The following is a 24,587-nucleotide window of genomic DNA, read 5'->3' on the forward strand; positions in this document are numbered from 1 at the left end:
CATAGAGGTCTCAGAAACAAAAGATGTTATATGACAATGGGGCACAAACGAATAACATAACTTGAAGAGAGTCAGCATGATATCACACACCCCTGCCTCACTCTTCACAATCACAATAACAGTATGAACCAAGCAAATATAATACTGTAGATGGAAATGTCTCCTCTCTCTGAGAGAAGGCTGGCCAGCGTGTACAACACACATTAGAGTGGTAGGCGCAGGAGCAGTGTGTTAGCTGCCATAGGAAACAATGGCTTGCCGGAGGGGAGCACAATGAACCGCCATGGAGATCATAAATAAGCAAACACCGAGATAAGAACGACCGAGAGACACTCTTTCCTGGAAGGAATCCGGCCCTGGTCTTGTAAGCATTGCGCGGATCTGTGCCGCGTCAGGGCCGCGTCCGCTGCAGAGGCGGCAGTTTCGGCTGCTGTTGCGGCAGCTGTCAGTTGTTCACATCGGCGAGGAAGAAGCAGCGAGGCTGCTGAAAGACGAGTAGCAGGCAGAACATGGTTTGCTCTCAGCAAAATGCACATCTAATCAGCGAACTGCTGTAAAGGACTTATCGCCTGCAGAAGAGCGCAGTCGCTTCCAAAGTACAATTAGTTAATTGTTAATTGACCTTTATCATATTCTTTTCATTCTCAAAACTAATATGAATTATATCAGATTTCTTAGTTACATTTTGCTAATCATCCACGCCGAGAATTCAGTGACATTATCGTCATTGATTTAATGTATATGTGACAAAAACTCTTCCCTAAAGCAATAGTCCCATCCTCAAGTTGACGAAAAAGACCAACGCTTTTTTTCCATTTCGACAGTTAAGGCATGCACCTCAGTCCCGTGTTTGACCCTTGGCCTGAACAGAATACTGCCATTCACCTCTGAACGGAAAAGAAACGGATCGCCAGCCTGTGATTAAAGGGCAGTCCAAAATAATTGGCCCTTTGGGTGCCAATTTAACGAAGCTCTGAATTCTGATGATGTCACTGATGATTTAAGATTCTCCTTACTATTGATTCTCTCCTGCAATTAACAGACTCTGCCTGCACACCCTCGTTAACGTCATGTAGACTGAAAGGATGTTGCATGTGGGTGAAATATAGCCGTTGTGTAGAGACTAGAGCCTATTCATTCACATTTCGTAGATCCTCGCCTCATCTATGTGATGCACTTTACATGCAAGTCGGTTGCCTTTCATAGCGCACAGTATAGCCTAATTTTACAGCACCACTACCAAGTTGAAATACCACGGGGTTTGGGTATTCGTTGTTGGAGTACTATGAGCAACATAGCGCACCAAATCCACGCCACCCCACCCAATCCCAGTCACTGATGCGCTGCGGGAGCTGTCCATCGGCGTGGTGCTGAACTTGTGCAAAAATTGACCGTTTTAAACAAAAACGTTTAATCCGCAAATAAATGACTATTGTTTCAGTCAGAATTACTGCAGTGCATAAGATCCGTATTGAAGCTTCTTTGATGTAGCCTACTTTGTTATGTTGATACATAATCCGGATTCCGAATAGTTTTTTTTTTTTCAAAATGTGCATTTCAGCAACGTAGCCTAAGTTCTACGACGGGTAAAATGAAATAAAAATCACAGGCTACAAATTATATTTCTGTGTAGCGAGCATTTAAGTCACTATACCTACGTCAGTAACAAGGGTAGGAAATTCTATTTTTAAACTGAACGCATACACGAACAGCCTAATTAATCACATTTTATAGCCTGTAGATTTTAGAAGATTTTATAAAGAAAGCAGAAACAAAACGAACAACAAAAAAGTGTGAGTCAAGTAACTCATTTATTAAATGGTGTAAATGTATTAATCAGGGATCTAGAAAGCGGTGCTTGTGCGAATAAAGTTAAGTGCCTCGCCCCATGCAGCGCCAAAAGCACAGTCTACGTATGGAGAGGATCCGCCCGCATGCAAGATAACTAGAGGGGGTGTATGCCTCTCGCTTTCTCTTAGTCGACACTCTCCCCCGTGTAGAGAGAAACCAGCACACGAGTACACTGAAGTAGACTAGTTATCGCTGAGAAAAGGTCCTAGCTCTCCGGTTCACCGCTCGCCGACCCCGCCGACCCCGCCACACATCACCGCGCTACGAGCCCGACCACAGCCGGCTCAAAGCGGTGCTGCCGCCGCTTCACACGCCGAACTTTCTGCTGAGCACTTTTTCAAGACACCGCCACTCTCTTTCTTCAACCTGCCCATTTCTCTTGAGGTTCAACGTGGGTCCGCCAAGTTGGACGGCCGGGGCGTGTGCTACTGCGACCTGGGGGAGTCGGACGGGGCCAGGCTGTGTGAATCACGGACCTGCCCTGAGACCCGGGCGCACATGGAGGGAGACGTTATGGACAAACTGGAGGATGTGGACTCGGTCTATGAGTTCGATCCGTTTACGGGCAACATCCCGGCCACTAAAGTGGAGATCACCGTCTCTTGCAGGTAAGACAAAGTGATGCATCATGTTCTGCCAACACCCTTTTCTGGTTGTCACCGTGCACCCACGGTTTATCACCAAGATAAGACTACGCTTTAATGTCATAGACGAGTGATGTCATGTAAAGGCTTATAATCACCAACACGTTATGATGAGGCTGTAATATCATATCGCCACCCATATTATGCGAATAAGCCTCCTAAGTGCCGTCATGTATTTGTGAAGTTGCTTTGTGATGGGATTAATGGATGGGGAGCGCGGTGACTATCTGCATTCTACTAAACGGCTTAAATTAAACATGGAGTAGAACGCGGCTGGTGAACAGCTGCTCATATATCTCCAGTAGCCTAAGTCCACAGAGTGGTTTGTTAAATCGCCTCTACCCACATTTTACTGAGCATACGTTCGAGATAAAGTTTTACAGTCAATGAAATATTAATTTCGAACAGTCGAAGTGTTTTTGTTCGTGTTGTAATCAAAAACCTTACCGGATCAAAAGAGTATATATAATTATATACAAGTAGCCTTTTTGCTCTGAACATTATGGTAATGTTCTAACAGAAGGAGGCGCGGAGATGCCCAAAACAACCTGTTAATCTCAGCTCATGACCACCGTTAGAGCCTCCGCTACTCCCCCATAGCGGAATTCCTCCACATCAGAATGGAGCGTCTGGGCGATTCTATTGGCTCTCCGATTACCCGAATATCTGATCGATTTGAGTAAGTGGACACTCATGCTGAAACCCATGAAAACACACTTAACCCCGGACTTCCTACACTAGTGTGAAAGAAATTAGTTTTCGCCTGCGTTTTTTGAAACTGTATAATGCAATTCAATTATGTGTGAAATATCCTATGCCTTACACTGTGTGTGTGTGTGTGTGTGTGAGAGAGATGGAGCCACTTTAGCATTACTGTTGGGGGAGCGCGGCTCCAGTCGCGCCCACTGCTGCGCTGTGATTGGTTGCTGCGGACTCGGCGCTTCTTGCTGGTGGTAATCTAAGATGATGTGTTCTCTCAGGCTTGATGGCACCTCGCGCATCTTTCTGATGGCTCAACGGCCCCACTCACATCGGTGCGATCAAGCAGAACAGCGCATGTGTTTCCACGAATATAGCTTACACAACCGCTCTCATAGGCTACTATGCTGTACAATATTTGACCAAATACCCTCTGAGCAGCCTACTCAATGAACATTCTTTTTTGAACATTAAAGTAACACTAAGACTAAGACTAACACTTTAGTGACAATTTTAGCGGATTAAATATATAAAAGGCACACACAATGCTTGCACACACTAACACCGGCGCACTTGGCACTGGTAAAAGCTTGCCACCAAGATATCGGGTGTCTTTTAATAGCAATATCTGTTGATGTCGAACAGAACCCGGTGGCAAGTGGAGAAGATACGTGTGTTAGTCTGGCCTTTTCTATCTGTCTTTATCTATATAAATGCAGTGACTTGTCTATAACATAAAGCAAATTGTTGCATGATGTTGGTTTTAGGCTCTGACCTATACGGAGTGTACGGAGTGCTGTCCAGACGCGTTTTTTAACTAGCCATGTGGACTGCGTGTCAGCCGGACATGCTCGCCGGCCGCTCCTTCCATTCACAAGAGTGATCATCCAGCTCGCTTCTTAAAGCATGGGCGTGTTTCTGCTCTCTGCTTTGTGCCTCAAATGGGGGCTGAGGTAAAGGTCTCAGTGTTCTACGGGCTTTCAAACTCGTTTTGCCGTTCCACCACTCGGACCATACATTATTGATCGGATTGCGCGCTTTGACTGAAGAATCTTGAGTCTCACGGCGTTGGCGAGCGCGTGGGCCGAGGACTGGGGGAGCGCTGAAGGCTATCAAAGTTGCTTGTGCCATCAGGGAAGAGCCTGCGCGCGCCCTTGAGCCAAAGCGCGTTAAGAGCTGTAGTTTTATAAGGCTTTGTGATTCAGGGGGACGTTTCGTGTCATTGATGATTCAGACATTGATGTTCTTTATCTTGTGGATTTAGGGATTTAGTCATCCTTTGACGCATGTGTGAGCGAATAAGTGAGGCCAAATTATTCCGTGTGTGTGTTTGCGTTTGTGTGTGTGTGTGTGTGTGTGTTTAGTCATATAAAGGATGGTTGTGGTGGTGGTCTAATGTTTTTATTACTTAATACAACCCCTCTCTCTCTGTCTCTCTCTCTGTATTTCTCTCTGTGGCCCAGTGCACTTCTTTAGTAATTTCTTGGAGATTCTTGGACATCCTTCTCCATTTCCCCATCCTCTAAATATGTGTGTGTGTGTGGGGAGGGGGGGGGGACACAATGTATGTGTTATGTATGCTTCATGCAGGTGTCATACCCTTTCCACATTAGTTTTGCAGCGGGGTGTGTGTGTGTGACGTTTTCACTGTTTTTCCCCATTCACATTAAGGCAAGGCATAGGTTTCCTATAGGTCTAGTAGGCTATGCTGATTGCTGTGTGCATGTGATTGACGTATGTGCAGGATACAAATTCAACAGAATTTAAAATCAGGTTATTTTAACAAATATATTTCCCCTTGAGGATCAATAAAGTATCTATCTATCTATCTATCTATCTATCTATCTTATGCTCCAAGATGTTTTTTCAACTACATTAAGTTCCCTGTTATAGACTAACTTGCAATATTTAAAAATCCAGTTTATTCTCATTAATTCCCGTTAATTCCCAGGGAAAGTTTCTATAACTTTGAAAATTCCCGGATTTTTGCAACCCTAACACGATTATTCAGCTCTGCAGAAATCAATGAAAATATACGGAGGGTCATACTATCCTACTGTTTAATCTAGACATAAATAATAAACAACAACAGCATTGCCTGGTCACTATTTCACCCTTATTATAAAACGGGCTCCAATAGCGGGCATCTATTCTCCTTGAGAGCTGGTCGTTAATGTCTTCCAGTTGCAGCGATTGCCCATGACAGCCGCGGACCATTATCACAAGCGTAATAAATAGCCTACAGTTTGTCCCTCTGCTTTGGTTGTGGATATACCGCTGCGTGTAAACGGCTCTTGGCTCATTAAATGATAGCTGAGACTTAGAGCATCTTATTTGTTTCTTCCCTCCACCACTTAGTCCTCACTGTCGGGAATCGGATTGCAGTAGGCCTATTAACGATCTCTTTCTCTCTCTCTCGCGCCGCGCCGCCCGCGGAGATAGTGTTGGAGGAGCCACGCAGCATGTGTTCAGTGGTGACCTTAACAGATTTATTCTCCGCCGCTCCTCTAGAGAGAGGACATCTGTCACGCACAGGGAGAATGTTTCCCTCGCAGCCGTTCTCTATTGTCTTAAGGGGTCAAGTCAGTTCTGATGTAAAAGCCAGTGGCAGTGGAGCCAAAGTATTCTATTAAAACAACTCAAATGGATTATGTTTGTCTCCATTCATCAGATATATACGGAGCCCCTAAGGGGACATGAGCAAAAAAAAAATCTAAAGTTTAGTTTCATGTGCTCACCTGAAACTTTCATGTGCTCACGTGAAACTTTCATGTGCGCACGTGAAACTTTCATGTGCGCACATGAAAGTTTCACGTGAGCACATGAAAGTTTTGTGTGTGCATGCAAAACCTTTTCACATGAAACTTTCAAGTGAGCACGTGAAACTAAACTTTAGATTTTTTTTGCTCATGTCCCCTTAGGAGCTCCGTAGATATACACAGAGACGTATGGAATACCTTAGTGTATATCTGAGGAATGATATTCCCTTGTCTGTGATACTACATACACTGATTACACTATTGCACATAGTACACACATTCTATCATTGCTGTATGGATTTCAAAGGTGACATGGTGAAACATCTCTCAGTCTCCTCTGTGTGTGTGTGTGTGTGTGTGTGTGTGTGTGTTTTCCTGTGTTCTTAGAGATGCATGAAATACATACACATTAATCTCTCTGTCTCCACCTCTATTATTGTGTGTGTGTGTTTTCTTGGAGATGCATGAAACACACACACATTGATTTGATCTCTCAGTCTCCACCTCTGTTTGTGTGTGTGTGTGTGTGTGTGTGTATTTGCGTGTGTTCTTGGAGATGCATGAAACACATACACATTGATTTGATCTCTCTGCCTCCACCACTCCTTGCCCTTCTGTGATTTGGCATTGGTATGTGAGGTCTGATTGGGTATTGGTATGTGGGGCCTGCCCTACCATATGCGCATATACAGATTGATACGGCGCCTTTGATGATGCGATACGCACCTCTCAGTTCTGGGTCGTAGCGCTACCAAGCTCTTCTGACAGCGTCAAGCGCAATGCTGCAGAGGTGCTACACACCCTCACAGCTCCGCACCGCTCTGCACCACTCCACCTCTGCTGCTAGATGCTAGAGATAGCATTTAAGATATTCCCTTCGCTTATTGGTATGCTGCTGTTACCGGCATCTAGTCCTGCTTCCTGGGGATCCTTCTTACTGGGTTTAGGCCCCTCAATATTTTTTTCATTCAAATGGTTTTCATCACCTGAGGTGAACTGCTGAATTGAACATTTTATTTTTGTGCAATATGTGCAACACAACCCCCCCCCCCCCCCCCCCCGCAACATTTTTTTTAAATGTCAGCACTTACCCAGAATGTAGCCATCCTCCTTTAATCAATACTGTGTTGACAGTGCAGTGCAGCCAGTGTTCTTTTTCAAGACGTTTTCAACACTGTGATGCTGTGATGAAGCAAGTGTTGCCCATTTATCTCTTAAAAACGGCAAAAGTTTTGTCCAGATTTTATCCAGACGCAACGGCGGTAGAGCAGACAGCAATTTAGAGACTCTTACCCAATACTGCCTAATACTGCCCAAGTCAGGACCCGGATCGGCCTCCTCCAGGACATCAATTCTCTCCGTTCCGAACCACTTTGGAGCTGTTATGGTGCTGGGTAATGGGTCCGTTCTGGTGCTGGGTAATGGGTCTGTTCTGGTGCTGGGTAATGGGTCTGTTCTGTTGCTGGGTAATGGGTCTGTGTTCTGCTGCACATAGTTCTGCACATAAGTGATTTCTATGTGCACGTTTGTCACGAAGGTGAATTCACAAATTAGCTGATCTACTTGGCTGAGGAGTTGTGGAACAAATATGTGGTAGGACTCTGTGAAGCTGGACTTTTACACCTGTCATTAAGTCAAGTCAGGTCCCTTTATTTCTATAGAACATTTAAAAGCAGCAGGAGCTTTAGGACCCAGAATGCTTTTTAGGTGAGGCAAACAAGGAGATAATACAGCATACGCAAGTAGACGGAGCAAAGATTTAAAGAGGATTTAAATAGGAATGACATACATAGATAAATAAAAAGGAATTTTAAATAACAGATCAAATAAACAAAATATAAGTTAAAAAAGTAGTAGGATAGAGATAAATAAAAAATAAAACAAATGCTCTCTGGCAGATTGCACCATTTCCCCGTCAGAACCAGCCACACTGCCTGTTCCCACGGCACTGACCAAAGGCCTCAACAGATCAACACAGGCACTTACCCACAATGCCATTTTCCCACCATGATATTTGATGGAGGATTTGAGGACCTCCGACTAGCCTGGGGGCAGGATGTGTCTCAGACGTCTTTACACGGCCAACACCATCTTTAATCCATTTTAAGCACTCTTAAAGAATGATCTGATTAGTTTTGAAGAGCATGGCTTACCCTCTACACACCCCGCCGCCACCACATGCACACACACACACACACACACACACACACACACACACACACACACACATACACACAGTCCACCCCCAGCACACACACACACACACACACACACACACACATACACACAGTCCACCCCCAGCACACACACACACACACACACTAACACACCCACACACACACACACACACACACACACACACACACACACACACATCCGGCCCAGTCCCATCAGACTGATTGGTGGAGGCCCATGTCTGTTGGAAGCAATGCGGCTTCAGTGGGTGACACAATCAGAGCAGCGTTTGATGACGGCTGGGGGCTATAGAGGTGTGTGTGTGTGTGTGTGTGTGTGTGTGTGTGTGTGTGTGTGTGTGTGTGTGTGTGTGTGTGTGTATGTATGTGTGTGCTGCACTGGTCCAGGATGTTTGATCTACTAACAGTGGAAGCCTGTAGAGGGATGCAACATTCTAAATTATGCAGACGCCTCGCTTCAGAGTGGAAGTTGCACACACAAGCATCAGTCTTTGACTGGCTGTTTCTTCCTTTGTGTTTGTGTGTGTGTGTGTGTGTGTGTGTGTGTGTTTGTGTGTGTTCTTGGAGATGCACGAAGCACACACCCATTTGAAAACTATTCATTTTCTTGTCTTCTTAAATATATTTGAACCAATTGTAGTGAATCTGATATTTAAAGAAAAAATATGAAACTTACTGTATATTATAATATGGACATAAATAACCATATATACATTTATTTAATAAATAAAAAGTAAATAGATATTTAAATGAGACTGCCTTCATGCTTTTGCTGTCAGTAGCAGTGAGGTAGTATGCACACCTGATCAAACAGCACAGAGCAGGATGGCATCCATGGAGGAACAGAGAAAATAGAGGGGATGGGCAGAGAGAGAGAGAGAGAGAGAGAGAGAGAGAGAGAGAGAGAAGAGTGAGAGATAAATAGAGAGTGAATCAGAGAGAGATAGTGGAATATAAAAGTGTATCAGAGATACAGTAGATACAGATAGAGAGAGAGAGAGAGAGATGAAAAAGAGCTGGTCAAAGTTTGTGTTTATGAATTAATGATCACACTCATACCTGGATGAGTGCTCCTATCCCAGAGGGCTTCTGGAGCTGGTGTGGAGCTGGCGTGGAGCTGGCATGGAGCTGGTGTGGTTCTGGTGTGGTGTTGGCATAGAGCTGGCATGGAGCTAGCATGGAGCTGGTGTGGTTTTGGCGTAGAGCTGGCATGGATCTGGCGTGGATCTGGCGTGGAGCTGGTGTGATTCTGGTGTGGTTTTGGTGTGGAGCTGGCATGGAGCTGGTGTGGTTTTGGCGTGGAGCTGGTGTGGTTTTGGTGTGGAGCTGGTGTGGTTTTGGCGTAGAGCTGGTGTGGTTCTGGCGTGGAGCTGGCGTGGATCTGGTGTGGAGCTGGTGTGAAGCTGGTGTGATTCTCACATAGAGCTGGCATGGTTCTGGCATGGACTCTAGACAATAATTGTGAGTGTGTGTGGCCAAGGCCTTGGTGTATGAATGTGTGTGTGTGTGTGTGTGTGTGTCTATAGATAGACCTACTTTTACATTACATTATGCATCTTATAGCAGATGCTCTTATCTAAAGAGACTTTCAGTGCACTATACAAGGCCAGTCCCCCTGGATGAATGCAGGGTTAAGTGCTTTGCTCAGAGGCACAGTGTTCCTGTGATCTGGGTTCTAACCCACAGTCCTGCAGTGTTCCATCTGGGTTCTAACCCACAGTCCTGCAGTGTTCCATCTGGAATCAAACCCACAGTCCTGAAGCGTTCCATCTGGGTTCTAACCCACAGTCCTGTCCGGTTCCATTTGGGAGCTCAGATCCTTAGACCAGTCATCAGCACCACCTGAGAGAAACACAAGGCCAGAAAGAAAAGCAGAGACTTTTTAGAGAAGAAGACAAATCATCAAGACTTTATAGAGAAGAAGACAAATCATCAAGACCAAGGCCGTCGCAAGGGGGGGGGGGGAATGGGGGTGCGAGGCCCTATGCGAACTTGACAGGTGCGAGATCGTTGATCGTTGATCACCGATCGTTGTGTTGGGGGCCCGTTAAGCCTTTTCATAGGTGTCAGTGAAGGAAAGAATTTGAAGAAACATGCTGTCACGTCAGGTAGCCTAAAGCCTAAGTAAAGTTGTTTACAATAGGCGTTAATGAAGAATAAACACTTAATGTCATCTTTGGCCAGGGGTGAGGCCCATCAGACACGAGGCTCTGGGCGGCCCTGATCAAGACTTGCCTGAAAGGACTTTGAGAAAACACATAAGATATGACCGAGACAGGTGAGGACAGGAACAGAGTGATGATGATGACATCATGGGACCCTCTTGTACACTGGCCTGCTGTAGGCTTGGCTACTTACGGAGAGGAATCTCCTCCTCGTGTTCCTGTGAAACTGCTACCTCATCTTCTAGCTACTCAGACTGAAACATATCTCAGTATCATCTCATTCACACTCGCTCCATTACTGACTTGTGATCGCGCACCTGTGCTTTGGTGGAATTCCAGTCATTACAGGACACATCCAACCTGTGCTTTGGTGTAATTCCAGTCATTACAGGACACCTCCAACCTGTGCTTTGGTGTAATTCCAGTCATTAGATTACACCTCCAACCTGTGCTTTGGTGGAATTCCAGTCATTTGGAGCGATTGCTGATCCACTCACAAGGCCGCTGGTATTGTGAAGACAGCTGCTGGATGTCAAGAGGAGGATGTCTCTTCCCTCACCCCGGCATGTTATCCTGTCTCTCCCCGTGGTGCGTGTGTGTGTTATCCTGCTTGGAGGAGGAGATAAGGAAGGGATTACTGTAGGCTGGAGAGAGAAGAGCTCAGATTATAGCACCAACGCTATGAGGCCAAGACCAAGAGCTGTCGGCTACGGAGACATGAACTCTCTCTGTCTCTCTCTCTCACTGTCTCTCACACACATATGCGCTCCATCTCTCCCTCCCTCTCTCTGTCACACTTTCTCCTTCACACACACACACACACACAGACACATTCTCTCACTCTCTCTCCCCCCTCTCGCTATCTACATCTGTTGGGTGTGGGTTCTTTGAGAATTTGATTCGGAGGAATCAACAATCAATCAATTTTAATCTCACCTCTGAAGTGTACAGTCAAAATGGTAGTGTACTGTTGGGTCTGGAGCTGAAGTATGGAAAGGTCAGAAGGGTGGTGTACTCTAGTGAGCAGAGCAGATGATTTTAACGTGTAGCATCAGAAGGGTGGTGCACTCTAGTGACCAGAGCAGATGATTTTAACGTGTAGCATCAGAAGGGTGGTGTACTCTGGTGTCTGTGTGTGTGTGTGTGTGTGTGTGTGTGTGTGTGTGTGTGTGTGTGTGTGTGTGTGTCCATCAGCAGATTCTGCTCCTCATGTCTCTAGGTGTTATTTGGCTCGATTAACCAGAAAAAAGTTACAGCAAAATTATTTAGACATTTTGCACATTTTACAGGAAAGTATTAAAAAAATAATAAATTAGAGCATACAGTACATATTTTAGAAATGATGCGATGGATGTGATGTGTGTTGCTGTGTTGAAATGAGCCGATGGATATGATGTGTGTTGCTGTGACTGACTTTTCTGGGTCCAGTATTGTTGGCACCACCACCATCACCACACTACTACCACCACGCGATATGCAGTTGTGTGCTGCAGTGTTGCTGTGAGGGTGATTTCTGGGTCCAGTATTGTTGGTGAGGGGGCTGTATTTATGTGGCCATGGGCTGCAGTGTTGCTGTGAGTGAGTGTGTTGCTGTGGGTCATTCCCGACTCTTTCCAGAGCCATCCTGCGGATCGTGTCAGGTCACCTCCCACTGGGCAACGCTGGACGGAGCGCCTGACATCACGCTGACCTGATCTATACACTGCAATGAGTGGGTGGCCTGGACTGGACAATACCCTGCAGGCAGGCTGGAGAAAGGGATTGAGAGGGAGAGAGAGAGAGGGAGAGAGAGTGAGGGAGTGTGGGAGTGTGGGAGAGAGGGAGAGGGAGAGAGATGATGGGGAATAGAGGGCAAAATAGTAGGGGCCAGAGAAAGAGAGTCGGGGCAAGAGTGTGGGGGAGGTTAAATGTGAACAAGCTGAGAGTGAAGGAGAAACAGACGGAGGAGAAACTGAAAGAGAGGGTCAGGCAAGAGAGAGTGAAAAAGAGAGAGCGGAGAGAGGGAGAGAAAAGAAAGTGTAAGAAAGACCAAGAACAATATAGATGCAGTCATTCAGAGCAAAGTGACAAATTGCTGTAAGAAGACAGCTGAGGAAGGACGTCAGAGAAATGGAGGGGGAGAGGAAGAGAGAGAGAGAAAGAGGGAGAGAGAGAAAGAAAGAGGGAGAGAGAGAAAGAATGAAGATTGAAAGAGTGAGAGAGGACAACGGAAGTACTTATGAGGACAGAATGAATGAAAGAGTAGAGAAAGAAGGCAGAGAGAGGAGGACATTGAGATGTGTGTCCATTTGAGAGGGTCGTGAGTGAGGAGAATTGATCCTGAGAGACTAGGCTCTGGTGTGGCCAACCTCACAGGACCTGCTGCACACACACACACACACACACACACACACACACACACACACCAGGGTCTATCAGCTGATACCCCCCTCAACCACACTCCTGTCGGCTGATAACCCCCTCAACCACACTCCTGTCAGCTGTCTGGGTAATGGGCTCAGCCTGACCCGCCCCCCCCCCAACCCCCCCGGCTCTTCGCCTGTCACTGCGCCAGCACCCTGATGGTGCCACCCCCGCACCCAACACATCAACCCTCAGAATAGCATGTGTGCCCTCCGAGCTGAGCAGATGCTGCCACACACACACACACACACACACACACACACACTGAGGGGCAGTCGTGGCCTACTGGTTAGGGCTCCGAGTTAGTGTGTGCTTCACCTCACTGTGTGTTCACTAATTCACGGATGGGATACAAATGGGAGACCAAATTCCTTGTATATGAAAGTATACTTGGCCAGGAAAACATGATTTACATTTTACATTCACACACACACACACACACAAACACACACACACACACACACATGCACACACACACACACTCACATACACACACACATTGAGACAACATAATGTTATGCTGTTATTGGCTAAATGAGCAGTCATTAGCTATACAGCTAACATACATTACCCAAAAACATTGGCCACACCGTCTATTCTCCAGGCTTTTTTATTGTGCCCATAACAAGTCAGATAAAACACTGTAGGCCTATAGAACCACTGTATCTGTCTATGGGTGTTTTCACATATAATCCCTTTTAAAAGAACCGAACTCAGTTCATTAAAAGGGGACCAGAAAGTGGATCAAAACTAAAGGGACTCAGTTCATTTTGTATTCACATTGTGAGTTCATTTGAAAGAGGACTCAGTTTCCTTCTTGTTCACACCATACCTTCTCTGGGGGTCTAAGACCTGTTTTGGATTATGGGCTGTATAGTTGCTCATTTCCATCATCATTCATTATCAGGTTGAAATAATTATCATAACCCATAATTGGTGTGGTGATTTTGTATTATATATATATATGATAATATATTTGATAATATATTTTCAGAATGAATTCTAAATCTGATCCTCTTGAACTGTCAGTCAACTTCAAAAGCGAACCGCGCCGAGGACTTCAAAGCGAACCGCGCCGAGACTACATCCTAAGGTGGTCTGAGTTCGGTTTGCATTAGAAGGGTCTGAGTTCGTTTGGTGTTCACATATGCACAAAAAATGCTGAGTCATCGATTTGAGTTCGTTTAAAAGGCTGAAAGGGACCATGTGTGAAAACCCCGATGGGATGTCAATGTGACCTTTTTGAGGGCCCTACATTGAGCTGACGACCCCAATCTACCAATTCCAGTGGTCAAATATCACTCAGCCTGTCTAGTGTGTGTGTGTGTCTGTGTGTCTGTGTGTGTGAGCATGGCTTGACGTGGCATCGTTTTCAGCCCCTGAGGTCGCTGGCAAACACACACACACGCACACGCACAGGCTTGTTCGATTGTGCGTCTCTGTGTATCTGACCTGATGGCCTCATCACAGTAGAGTTTGTTCAGCCAGTCTGTGTGTCAGGCGGGGGAGGCCAAACTCAAATGGGTGTTCGATCGCTCCGCTCCTCTCCTCTCCTCTCTCTCTCTGTCCACTATGCCAGACAGACGGCCCGTCGCTGTGCTGTAAATAGCCGCTCTGACCTGGACACCAGAGAATGGGTGGAAATATAATTTCTGTTCTTCTGTCTTTTATTTCCCACACTGAAGCTGCTGTTGTTGTTCTTTCTATTGTCCTCGCTGTTGCCATGACCACCGGCTACTTGAGATTAATGCACTCGTCGCGTTGATTGAGATCACAAGCAGGAGAGTCGATGATGATGTCTGAGGGCTGAAACTATGTTAGAGGATGGGGGTCTATCAAGCTGGTTAGACAATGGGGGACTATGGGGCGAGACTGAGGTAAACGTTAGAGAGACTGAGGCAAACGTTAGAGGATGGGGGACTATGGGGTGAAACTGGTAAACGTTAGAGGATATGGGACTATCGGGCTGAAACTGGTAAACGTTATAGGATGGGGGTCTATAAGGCTCAGACTGAGGTAAACCAAGGTTCAAGGTTCAAGCTTACTTTATTGGGTCTCTCAAGGGACAAATTTGTCTCGGATAAAGGGTAAGCTGCAACAGCCACAATACTAAAGACAGGACATAGCACACATGTTATACAGAATAAATAAAGAATACATTATGAATGGGCACACATTCACAACCATCCATCATGACAAATTACACTCACACCCGTAATAGGATAGGGGAAGAGAGGGAGAGGGTGGGGCTCTATCGGCATGAGACTGAGGGGAATGGGGGAGTGTTGGGGTCTATGCCTGGTGGTGAATGGAGGAGTGTTGGGGGAGCGTTGTGGGAGTGTTGGGGTCTATGGCTGGTGGGGAATGTGAGATCAGGGATGTGGCTGCAGCTCTCCTCCTCTCCTCAGGTCCATATTTTATTCATGACTGGCCACCCCCCCCACCCCCCCCACCCCCCCCACACACACACCCACAGACCATCCAGCACTCTGCAGTCTGCCCCCCACACCATCCAGCACACTGCAGTCCTGCTCAACCAAGCTTATATATATATATATATATATACACACACACACACACACACACACACACACACACACACCAGCCAGTCCTGCTCCTCTCTCTGCTTTACTGGGGGCATGGCTAGCGGGTGACTAGATGCAACCAAACATACAGCACTGGTGACAGAGTAGCAGATAGTGAAGTAGTACATAATGACATCATTAATAAACAGTTCAGTGGATGGATGGATGGATGGATGGATGGAACAGAATACTGGCTTTACTGTATGCTCCCCCTCTTTTCCCAAATGAAAGAAAAGAAAGAAGGAAAGACAGAAAAAGAAAAAGTCCACGAATGAATGACTGAATGAATGAAAAACACTGCCATGGCTTTCTGAAATCTCTCTGATACCGACAGAGCCCCTCCCCCCATCACCCCTCCTCTCCATCACCCCTCCTCCTTTTCCTCCTCCTCCTCCTGTCCAGATAGGGAGCTGGCCCTGCCTGTGAGGATGCCACCAGTCCCAGTGGACCACAAAGAGTGGATGGCAGACTCTGAGCACTCAAGCAGGCACACCACAGCAGACAAATGCCTCTGTGTGTGTGTGTGTGTGTGTGTGTGTGTGTGTGTGTGTATGTGTGTGTGTTTGTATTTGTTTAGTGTGGCGTGTCTAAAAGTGTAAGTATGGTGGGAAGCCAATGCAATGGACACAGTCAGCTGTATCAGGTCCATCAGGGCTACTCAGGTGGGACAGACAGGTCTGGGCAGTCTTCAGTGTGTGTGTGTTGAGTGTGTGTGTGTGTGTGTGTGTGTGTGTGTGGGGGGGGGTATTGTAGGTATAGGTATGAGTGCTTGTTGATGTTGTGTGTGAGTGTATTGTGTGTGTTTGTGTGCCAGTGTATGAGTTGTGTTTGTGTGTGTGTGTGTATGTGTGTGTGTGTGTGTGCGTGTGTGTGTGTGTGAGAGAGAGAGAGAGAGAGAGAGAGAGAGAGACTCAGAACTACCAGAGCATCGACCACTGCCCCAGACGTGATGCCCCCAGATGAGGCTGATCTAATCAGCCAGATGAGATTCTACCGTGGTGTGTGTGTGTGTGTGTGTGATGAGATTCTACCATCGTGTTTACCAAAGGGAAGGCTTCTTCACAGAGACGAGAGCTGTTATTGAATTTCCAGAAAAGTTACAGACTCAAACCACCAACTCAAACTACATCACACACCACATTATACTACATTAGCACTCTGAATTATCCCATTCACACCTACCCATCAGTTATGGCGTAGTTTATTCTATTTAGCATTTGTGAGAATTCTCAATGTAGAAATGTTTAGAATTGTGCAGAATTTTCATGGTGTTCCTGTTCACGTTGGAGAATAGTGATTGTGTGAGTGAGACGTGCTGGTACACAGCTGTGTGGTGCAGATGAGATGACTCCCAGTAGCTGTCCATTTGGCAGACACAAAACGAACATGCCATCTCGGAATAAGACGCACAGTGAGTATGGAACCAACACGTCTTCTTCTGGACGTTTCCTGGCATTCGCCAGGCCTCACCAAATAACTAGCCAGGATATCTGTGTCACAATTAGATGCCTGACGCAAGTGCATCTGCGAAGCCTCCCTGCTAAGTGGAAGACAACGATAATGGCCTCGTGGTTAGCCCAAATTACCACTAGCGGGTCTTATATTCACACACACACACCTCATTACTGTAACTGTGACTAATCATAGCACTCTGAAACAGGGTGTCCAAGTTCGCCAGCGTTCACTGCTGCTGTTTTATTAAGTCCTAAATGATAATTAGCATTAGCTTGCCTTACACGGGCGCTAGCGAGGGGCTCATTACGCGTGAATAATGCTAACCCCAGTAGATGTGCCGTCTTCAGAGCCGCTGTCAGTCATGGGCGGCCGTGGCATAGGAGCGCTTCCATTAGGAGGCATGAGTCACAGGTTGAAAGAGCACTCGCGAGCGAGTACCTGTGCACACCTGCGTGTGACTGACTGACAGCTGACAGTCTTATAGCCCTCTCATCACTGTCCTTGTCTTTTCTCTGTCGGCTTTAGTGCGTTCTCTTTGTTTTTCTCTATCAATGTTTCTCTCTTTCGTCACTCTCTTTTGCTCATCCACCCCTACCTCGCTCTCTCCTTTTTATTTTTGTTTATCTGTCTTTTTCTGTCCCTCTCTTTCACCACCTTATTCTTTCGCTTTATTTCATTTCCTCTCCCACTCTCTAGTTCTGGTTTCACATTTTTTTCTTCCTCTCCTTCTCTCTCTCCCTCCCTCCCTCTCTCTGTCTATCCTTCCCTCTCTCTCTCTTCCTCCCTCGATTCCCTCTCATTCTCTCTCACGGTTCTTTAACTCTGTTGTGAAATATCCTCCTTAATAGTTATCCTGGCTGTGTGCGGCATATGTTCTCCGACGGGGGTTCTGCGTGCAAGCTGTCTCGGGGCTCCCCCAGCTCGGTGATGAATTAGTGCCATTACGGAACCGACTAGAACGCATTCGCTCGCTGTGGCCATCAAGCTGCCTAGCCCTGCGCCTGAAATGAGCAGTGATTTCTTCTTCCCTAAAAGAGAGCTGGTGACACACACACACACACACACACACACACACACACACACGTTGGTGTCAGGATGAGCTCTTTACCGTGCATAGTATTAAAGGTAGCACTTGCTGGTTGCTCATCCGCGTCTGGCCAAGCCGGTGTTTAAAAGGGTGACGTGTCACACAGATACACACACACACTCACACACACACACACGCAGTCAGGCTGTCGTTTAAAAGGGTGGCATGTCACTCTATTGCAAAGGCCCTCAAGGGAAATTAGACCGCCAAGCTGGAGCAGGATTAGTCTTCTGTCTGAAGTTGATGGTGTGTGTGTGTGTGTGCAGCTTAGGCGGTGGTGTTGCAGCCTAACACCTCTCTCTATCTCTCCTCTGTCTCTAACCCTGTCTCTCTCTCACACACACACACGCGTGCGCGCGCCCGCACACACACACACACACACAGGGGCACAGCTACCCATTTTTGAGGGGTATGCAACAACAAATTGGCGCCAACAAAAAAACACAAACAACTAAAGTAAAACAAAAGGCCAATATTTTACACTATTAGTGTAAATTATTTTTAAAGAAATTCTGCCAATTTGAACTTGAAGTATTGTTAAATGGTGCATTGTCACTTTAAGAGAGTCTAAACGGTTCTCATAACATATTCTTGCCAGCTGTTACTCACAAAGGATAAGGCTGATCCAACTCTAGCTCACATTATCAGCACAATATTAAGCTATTAATATTAGGATTGTTAGGAAATGGAAACATGTAATGAGTTGTAGCTAGCGTGACATTTCTGTTTGCAGTGCCATTAAAAGTTCAGTATGAGCATGGTAGCCAGCTAGCTATCTTAATTGAATAGGTTATGTTTCAATCGGCATATGCTTAGCAAACGCTAGTTAGTCTGTTAACATAAATATTGGCAAGCCTCCAAGCACAGACGTCACACTTTAAATCCTACCTGTTGCTTTTCACCATCCACTTATTTAACTACTGTCGCATCCCTTGACATGCCATCTCATTTTCCCTCTTTCTTTTTCTATGTTTAGCCCCCGACAGCTTGTTTTGCTGTATCCATCTTTTTTCATAGACAAAAACTCACTACTCGTACCTGCTCAATCAGCGCTCACGGCGCCCCCACTCCCTTTTCTATGTCAAAATTCTATGATGAGATAGGGCGCCTACTCTAGCCTGTTAGTCCTCTAAAATGTTATTTAACATTGAGGAAATGCAGACATTATTTAGAAACGTACAACAGTAGCTACATATAGAATATACCAAATATATTATTATTATAGGCTATATATATTTTTTTTACCATCGCTTTGGCGCCCCCACGGTGCTGCGCCCCTATGTGCCGCATATAGCGCATACCCACTTTTTGCGCCACTGCACACACACACACACACACACACACACACACACACACACAGACACACACACACACACACACAGTGAAGTAAGCATAACTCTATATCTGTGTCTTTCTCTCTCACACACACGCTCACACGTACACTAACTCACATTTCCATACAGATGCACACACACACACACACACACACAGAGTGAAGTAAGCACTGAACCGTCAACTGTGAAACTCTTATTACCAGGAGCTATGCAGTGATCTTTGCAGAGGGTGTGAGATTTGAAAGGTATGTGAGAGAGACTGTGTGTATGTGTGTGTGTGTGGGCGTGTGTGTGTGTGTGTGTGTGTGTGTGTGCGTGTGTGCGTGAGATCATCCAGTGGTGACCCAGACTTCGTCCCAGAGGCTAGTCTGACACTGTGTGTGTGTGTGTGTGACAGAAACAGTGAGAGCAGAGTGTGCAGGGTAGATGAAGAGGTGTTGGGACCACTAGCCTGTGTGTGGTACCAAGGCACCAGCTGTGACAAACAGGAGAGAGAGAGAGAGAGACGTAGAGAGAGAGAGAGAGAGAGACGTAGAGAGAGAGAGAGAGACGTAGAGAGGGAGAGAGATAGGGAGAGGGAGAGAGAGATAGAGAGAGAGAAAGAGAGAAATAAAAATGATATCCCGTTAGTCAATGCAAAACATGGATATAATTATTATATGGAATATTATATATTATCTGCATTTCACAGCCATCCTTTACTAGGACAAATTTAATCAGAATAATTACAGAGACATCTCGCAAGGCAGCAACCTGGAAAAAAATATTCTGCGGTATAATCAATAACCAAATAACAAACCTCATCCAGAAAAATAACATCTTAAACGAGTCCCAAATTGGCTTCTTACATAAAAACAGGAACAACAGATCATATTTAAATGTTACACACACCGATACAAGAAACACACATCAAAAAGGGAAAATATCCGACTGCTTCATAGATTTCAGCAAGTTTGGCACGAGAGACTTCTGCTGAGATTAGTTTTCTAGTGGAATTGGTGGTAAAACTTGCAACCATTATAGATCATTAAAGAGATGTAAGAAAAGAACAAATGTAAAAATATATAACAGGCAGACAGACTAGGCTGTTGCCTGAGTCTGACTTTATTTAATATTTATATAAGCAGATGAAAGATAAAAGATCAGGTCCCAATCTTCTGGGAAGAGACGTTAATTGCCTGCTGTATGCAGAGAGTCTTCTCTTGCTCTCACCAACTGCACAGGGCTACAGGAAAGCCTCTCTATTCTGTACAACACAACATGGACCCTTCCGATCAATATGGAAGAATTACAAGTAACGATTTTCCAGAGAAAACACTCAAATATAAAACAACAAATGCAATCTTACTATAGGCAAAAACACACCAGTAAAGTGAACCAGTGTTAAAGGAATTATCCAGAGTAAAATGCACTTTAGATCAATTTACGGATGATTGGGAGTACATACGTTGAGTTGACATCAAAATCATGTCATTCGGATGTGTTTTGAGAAAGTTCGATTTTACCGTTTTTAGTCAAAACTCGTTAGACTGGAAGTGACCAGGGCAAGTCATTTTGCCGCTACAAAACGCTATTTTTATACCTCTTCTACAGTTCCAAACAACATTACACTTACGTGGTAGTGAGTAGAGGGTCCCTAAAACCAAACCGAAGTATCCCGAGGTCTTTAGTGTGTGTGTGTGTGTGTGTGTGTGTTTGAGCAGTACCACCACATGACTGTCCAGCAGAGGGGCGTGTGTGTGTGTGTGTGTGTGTGTGTGTGTTTGAGCAGTACTACCACACGGCTGTTCAGCAGAGGGGCGTGTGTGTGTGTGTGTGTGTGTGTGTGTGTGTGTGTGTTTGAGCAGTACTACCACACGGCTGTTCAGCAGAGGGGCGTGTGTGTGTGTGTGTGTGTGTGTGTGTGTGTGTGTTTGAGCAGTACCACCACAGGGCTGTCCAGCAGAGGGGTGGACCCCCAAAGAGTGACCCCCTAAATTACAAAAACGTGGCCTAAACAAAAAAGGCTGGAGCACTGATTCAAATGGCATTGCTTTAAAACAATTAGAAAAAAAGGAGGGCAATTCCACAATACCACATCCATAACACCAGTGAAATGCCTTGGCATTTGTATAATGTGAATTAAAACATTCATTTTTTGTGCATTTTTTGAGCAAATGCTCAAATTTCATGTAATCATTCACATCATACCATACCATCACATTTTATTGCCGTTATGGATGTAACAAAAAACATAATTTAACATAAAATAATTGCCCAGGACTACTATGTTGAACAGTATTGGAATCTCTCTCTCTCTCTCTCTTTCTCTCTCTCTCTCTCTCTCTCTCTATCTCTCTATCTATCTATATCTGGCACACCCATCCACATCTCTGGTTGACTGACGTTGATTCTGAGCTGTGACTAAGTGATCAATAAGAGCCGGTGCATGTCAGGACATGGACACCACAGGGCCTACTTAGCTTTAAGCTCGTTGATAAAACACTCGATGCCCATGTTTAGCGCCAGATCCCAGCCTGTGTGGGTCAGTTCCAGGCCAGTGCAGGACCATTGTTGGCCTACAAAGTCTCGTGACTCGTGTGAGGGAAACACAGCAGGCATGGTGGAGCAACGGTAACAGCAGTTGGGTTCCATTCCCACTGTTGCAAGTGTCTGCTAAATATCAGTCAACTTTAACTTTTCAACTTTAACTCTCCTACCATGCCACATTATGTTTACACCACAGGGGGCGCTACAGAGGCAGGACCATGGTGCAGGTCACAGGGCTGTATTGGGTTTGTGTCTGTGCTACTGTTGTAGGGGTATTGAATTTGAATATGAGTGTGTGTATGTGGGTGTTTTGCCAGTGTGTGCGGGTGCAGGTGAAGTTTGAAGGTGTGTGTGTGTGAGAAAGAGTGAGAGTAAATATTGAGTGAGTGTGGACGTGTGTGTGGTGTTGGGGGGGAGGGGTATCATCTCCAGAATCAGTATTCGGCAAAGCAATGTTGGATCTCTGATGAGAGACTCTCTCCCTTCACCCTGACTCAGTCCACTCTGTGGCAAAAACACGTCTGGAATGCCTTCAGCCTGGACCCTGGACCCTGCTCAGGGCTGCTCAGACATAAATACCTTTACATTGGTCTCACTGCATCCTTCAGCATCATTTACAAGCTCCAAATAGTCTTGTGGCATTTATCAATCTGTTTATCCATCAATTAATCAATCATTCTTCACATGACTGAGCTCCTTGCCTGCATGTGTGTGTGTCTATGCATGCCTCTGTCTGCTCTCTGTGTGTATGTGTTGAAATGTGTATGTATGTGTGTGTTTAAGTGTGTGGAGAAGGTGATGCCACTTCTATCTTTAACACATGAAGAGTTTGGTTCCAAAACGCTATATCTCCATTTTTAAAAACATTAGAAAGTCATGTTATTTAATGGTGTATTTCAGGTTATATCAATCAACTTGCTTTTTTTTTTTTTTTTTTTTTTTGATTGAGTAAGATAAATCAAACAACAATACCCAATTACAGTTCTACTGAAATTACTTGCAAAACAAAATGTAAAAAAAAAGATTTATGAAAACTCATTAAAATGGTGGATATAGCGTTTTGCAACCAAACTCTTCACATATAGCCTATTTATTCATTCATTCATGTGGTTGTGAATATTAGCACAATGTTTGTATTGTTAGGTAAAACATAACAGGCTCTTTGTGAATATTTGAATGCTGTGTTATTTTAATTAGTATTGGTCATTCCAAATAAAATAATCAAATGTGTGCACATGCATGTATGTCTGTGTGTGTGTGTGTGTATGTGTGTGCGTGTATGTGTGTGTGTGTGTGTATGTGTGCTTGTGTGTGTGTGTGCACGTGTGTGTATGTCTGTGTGTTTGTGTGTGCGTGTGTGTGTGTGTGTGTGTGTGTGTGTGTGTGTGTGCGCGCGCGTACATGTATGAGGGGCCGTCTAGGCCTTAATTCATACTTGGTCTTACACACACTATCATAATCTTGCACATACACCACTATACTCATGCACACTCACTATTATAGTCATTTTACATGTATGTATGAGAGGGTATAGTCGTGTATGTGAGAGAGTATAGTAGTGTATGTGAAGGAGTATAGTAGTGAATGTGAGAGAGTATAGTAGTGTATGTGAGAGAGTAAAGAGTATAGTAGTGTATGTGAGAGAGTATAGTAGTGTATGTGAGAGAGTTTAGTATATGTGAGAGAGTATAGTAGTGTATGTGAGAGACTATAGTAGTGTATGTGAGAGAGTATAGTCGTGTATGTGAGAGACTATAGTAGTGTATGCAAGAGAGTATAGTAGTGCATGTGAGAGAGTTTGGTAGTGTATGTGAGAGAGTATAGTAGTGTATGTGAGAGAGAGTTTAGTAGTGTATGCGAGAGAGTATACTAGTGTATGCAAGAGAGTATAGTAGTGTATGCGAGAGAGTTTAGTAGTGTATGTGAGAGAGTATAATAGTGTATGCGAGAGAGTTTAGTAGTGTATGCGAGAGAGTTTAGTAGTGAATGCAAGAGAGTATAGTAGTGAATGTGAGAGAGTATAGTGGTGTATGCGAGAGAGTATAGTGGTGTATGTGAGAGAGTATAGTGGTGTGTGTGAGAGAGTTTGCATGAAACGGAAGGGAGTTTGCATGAAACGGAAGAAGTTTGATTTCTCAGTTCCTGATTGGTTTGTCAATGTCACTTCTCTCTAGCTAGCCAATTAAAATCAAGGAAGGGGCGGGACCTACACTGTCAACAATGTTCGTGGTTCGTGTAGACCTAGTGGTCGAGGAAAAAATCAGCCAACTCCTATGTGACTGAGGGCCCTATCATGACATTCTAAAGTGCATCGTCACTCGTCAAAAGTCTATTCAAATTTAGTAGGATGTTCAGTTCACATTGGGAGGGGTTTCGTTCTCAAAAGTGGAGCGCATGGCGTAACAAGGTGTTCCTAGGTGTTTTAATCAGTCATATGAGTGTGTTTGGGGCGTAACATCATTTTAAACCAATGAGAATGACATCTGTCATTCCCTTTAACGGCGCAACGCGCGATATGTCAAATAAATGCATCGGTATTTTGGCATTCAACGGCGCATTTGAAGGAGGCTGCTTGCGAGACCGTATGGAATAGTCATTCTTAAACCATGCTTTACTAAAGCCTAGCATAGCCTTCACGCATTTGCACTCGTCTATTATTTGAACTCATTGGCAAAGTGAAACTAACTTCACCAAGGAGTCAGTCAACGACAAGACAGTTATATGCAGTTACTTTCACTATTGACTGACAATGGGTTACCATCGAAAACATAGGCTGGAAAATGCAACACTTACCCTAATGTTGCTCAAATGACTGAATAAAACAACATTTATCCTGCAGAGGAGTTGCTTATATCTTGTGACAGTGCGTCTTCAGCTGTGC

The 24,587-nt window shown here is 45.0% G+C and overlaps 1 protein-coding gene across 2 annotated transcripts in view; it reads left to right on the forward strand.

The window, feature by feature from the left end:
* The first annotated feature begins 2,349 nt into the window (after positions 1 to 2,349).
* The window catches only part of cpne5b (copine Vb), a 172,149-nt gene continuing 149,911 nt past the window's right edge, over positions 2,350 to 24,587 (forward strand). For both annotated transcript variants that reach the window (XM_076268230.1, XM_076268231.1), the window contains exon 1: positions 2,350 to 2,459. In XM_076268230.1, the coding sequence (XP_076124345.1) occupies positions 2,350 to 2,459 (110 nt within the window). The remainder of the gene's footprint in view (positions 2,460 to 24,587) is intronic.

Source organism: Alosa pseudoharengus, unplaced genomic scaffold, assembly GCF_046254945.1.
Source record: "Alosa pseudoharengus isolate Yale_2024_CS ecotype anadromous, Long Island Sound unplaced genomic scaffold, YU_APseudo_1.1 YU_APseudo_1.1_scf_5, whole genome shotgun sequence".
Classification (NCBI taxonomy): Eukaryota; Metazoa; Chordata; class Actinopteri; order Clupeiformes; family Clupeidae; genus Alosa; species Alosa pseudoharengus.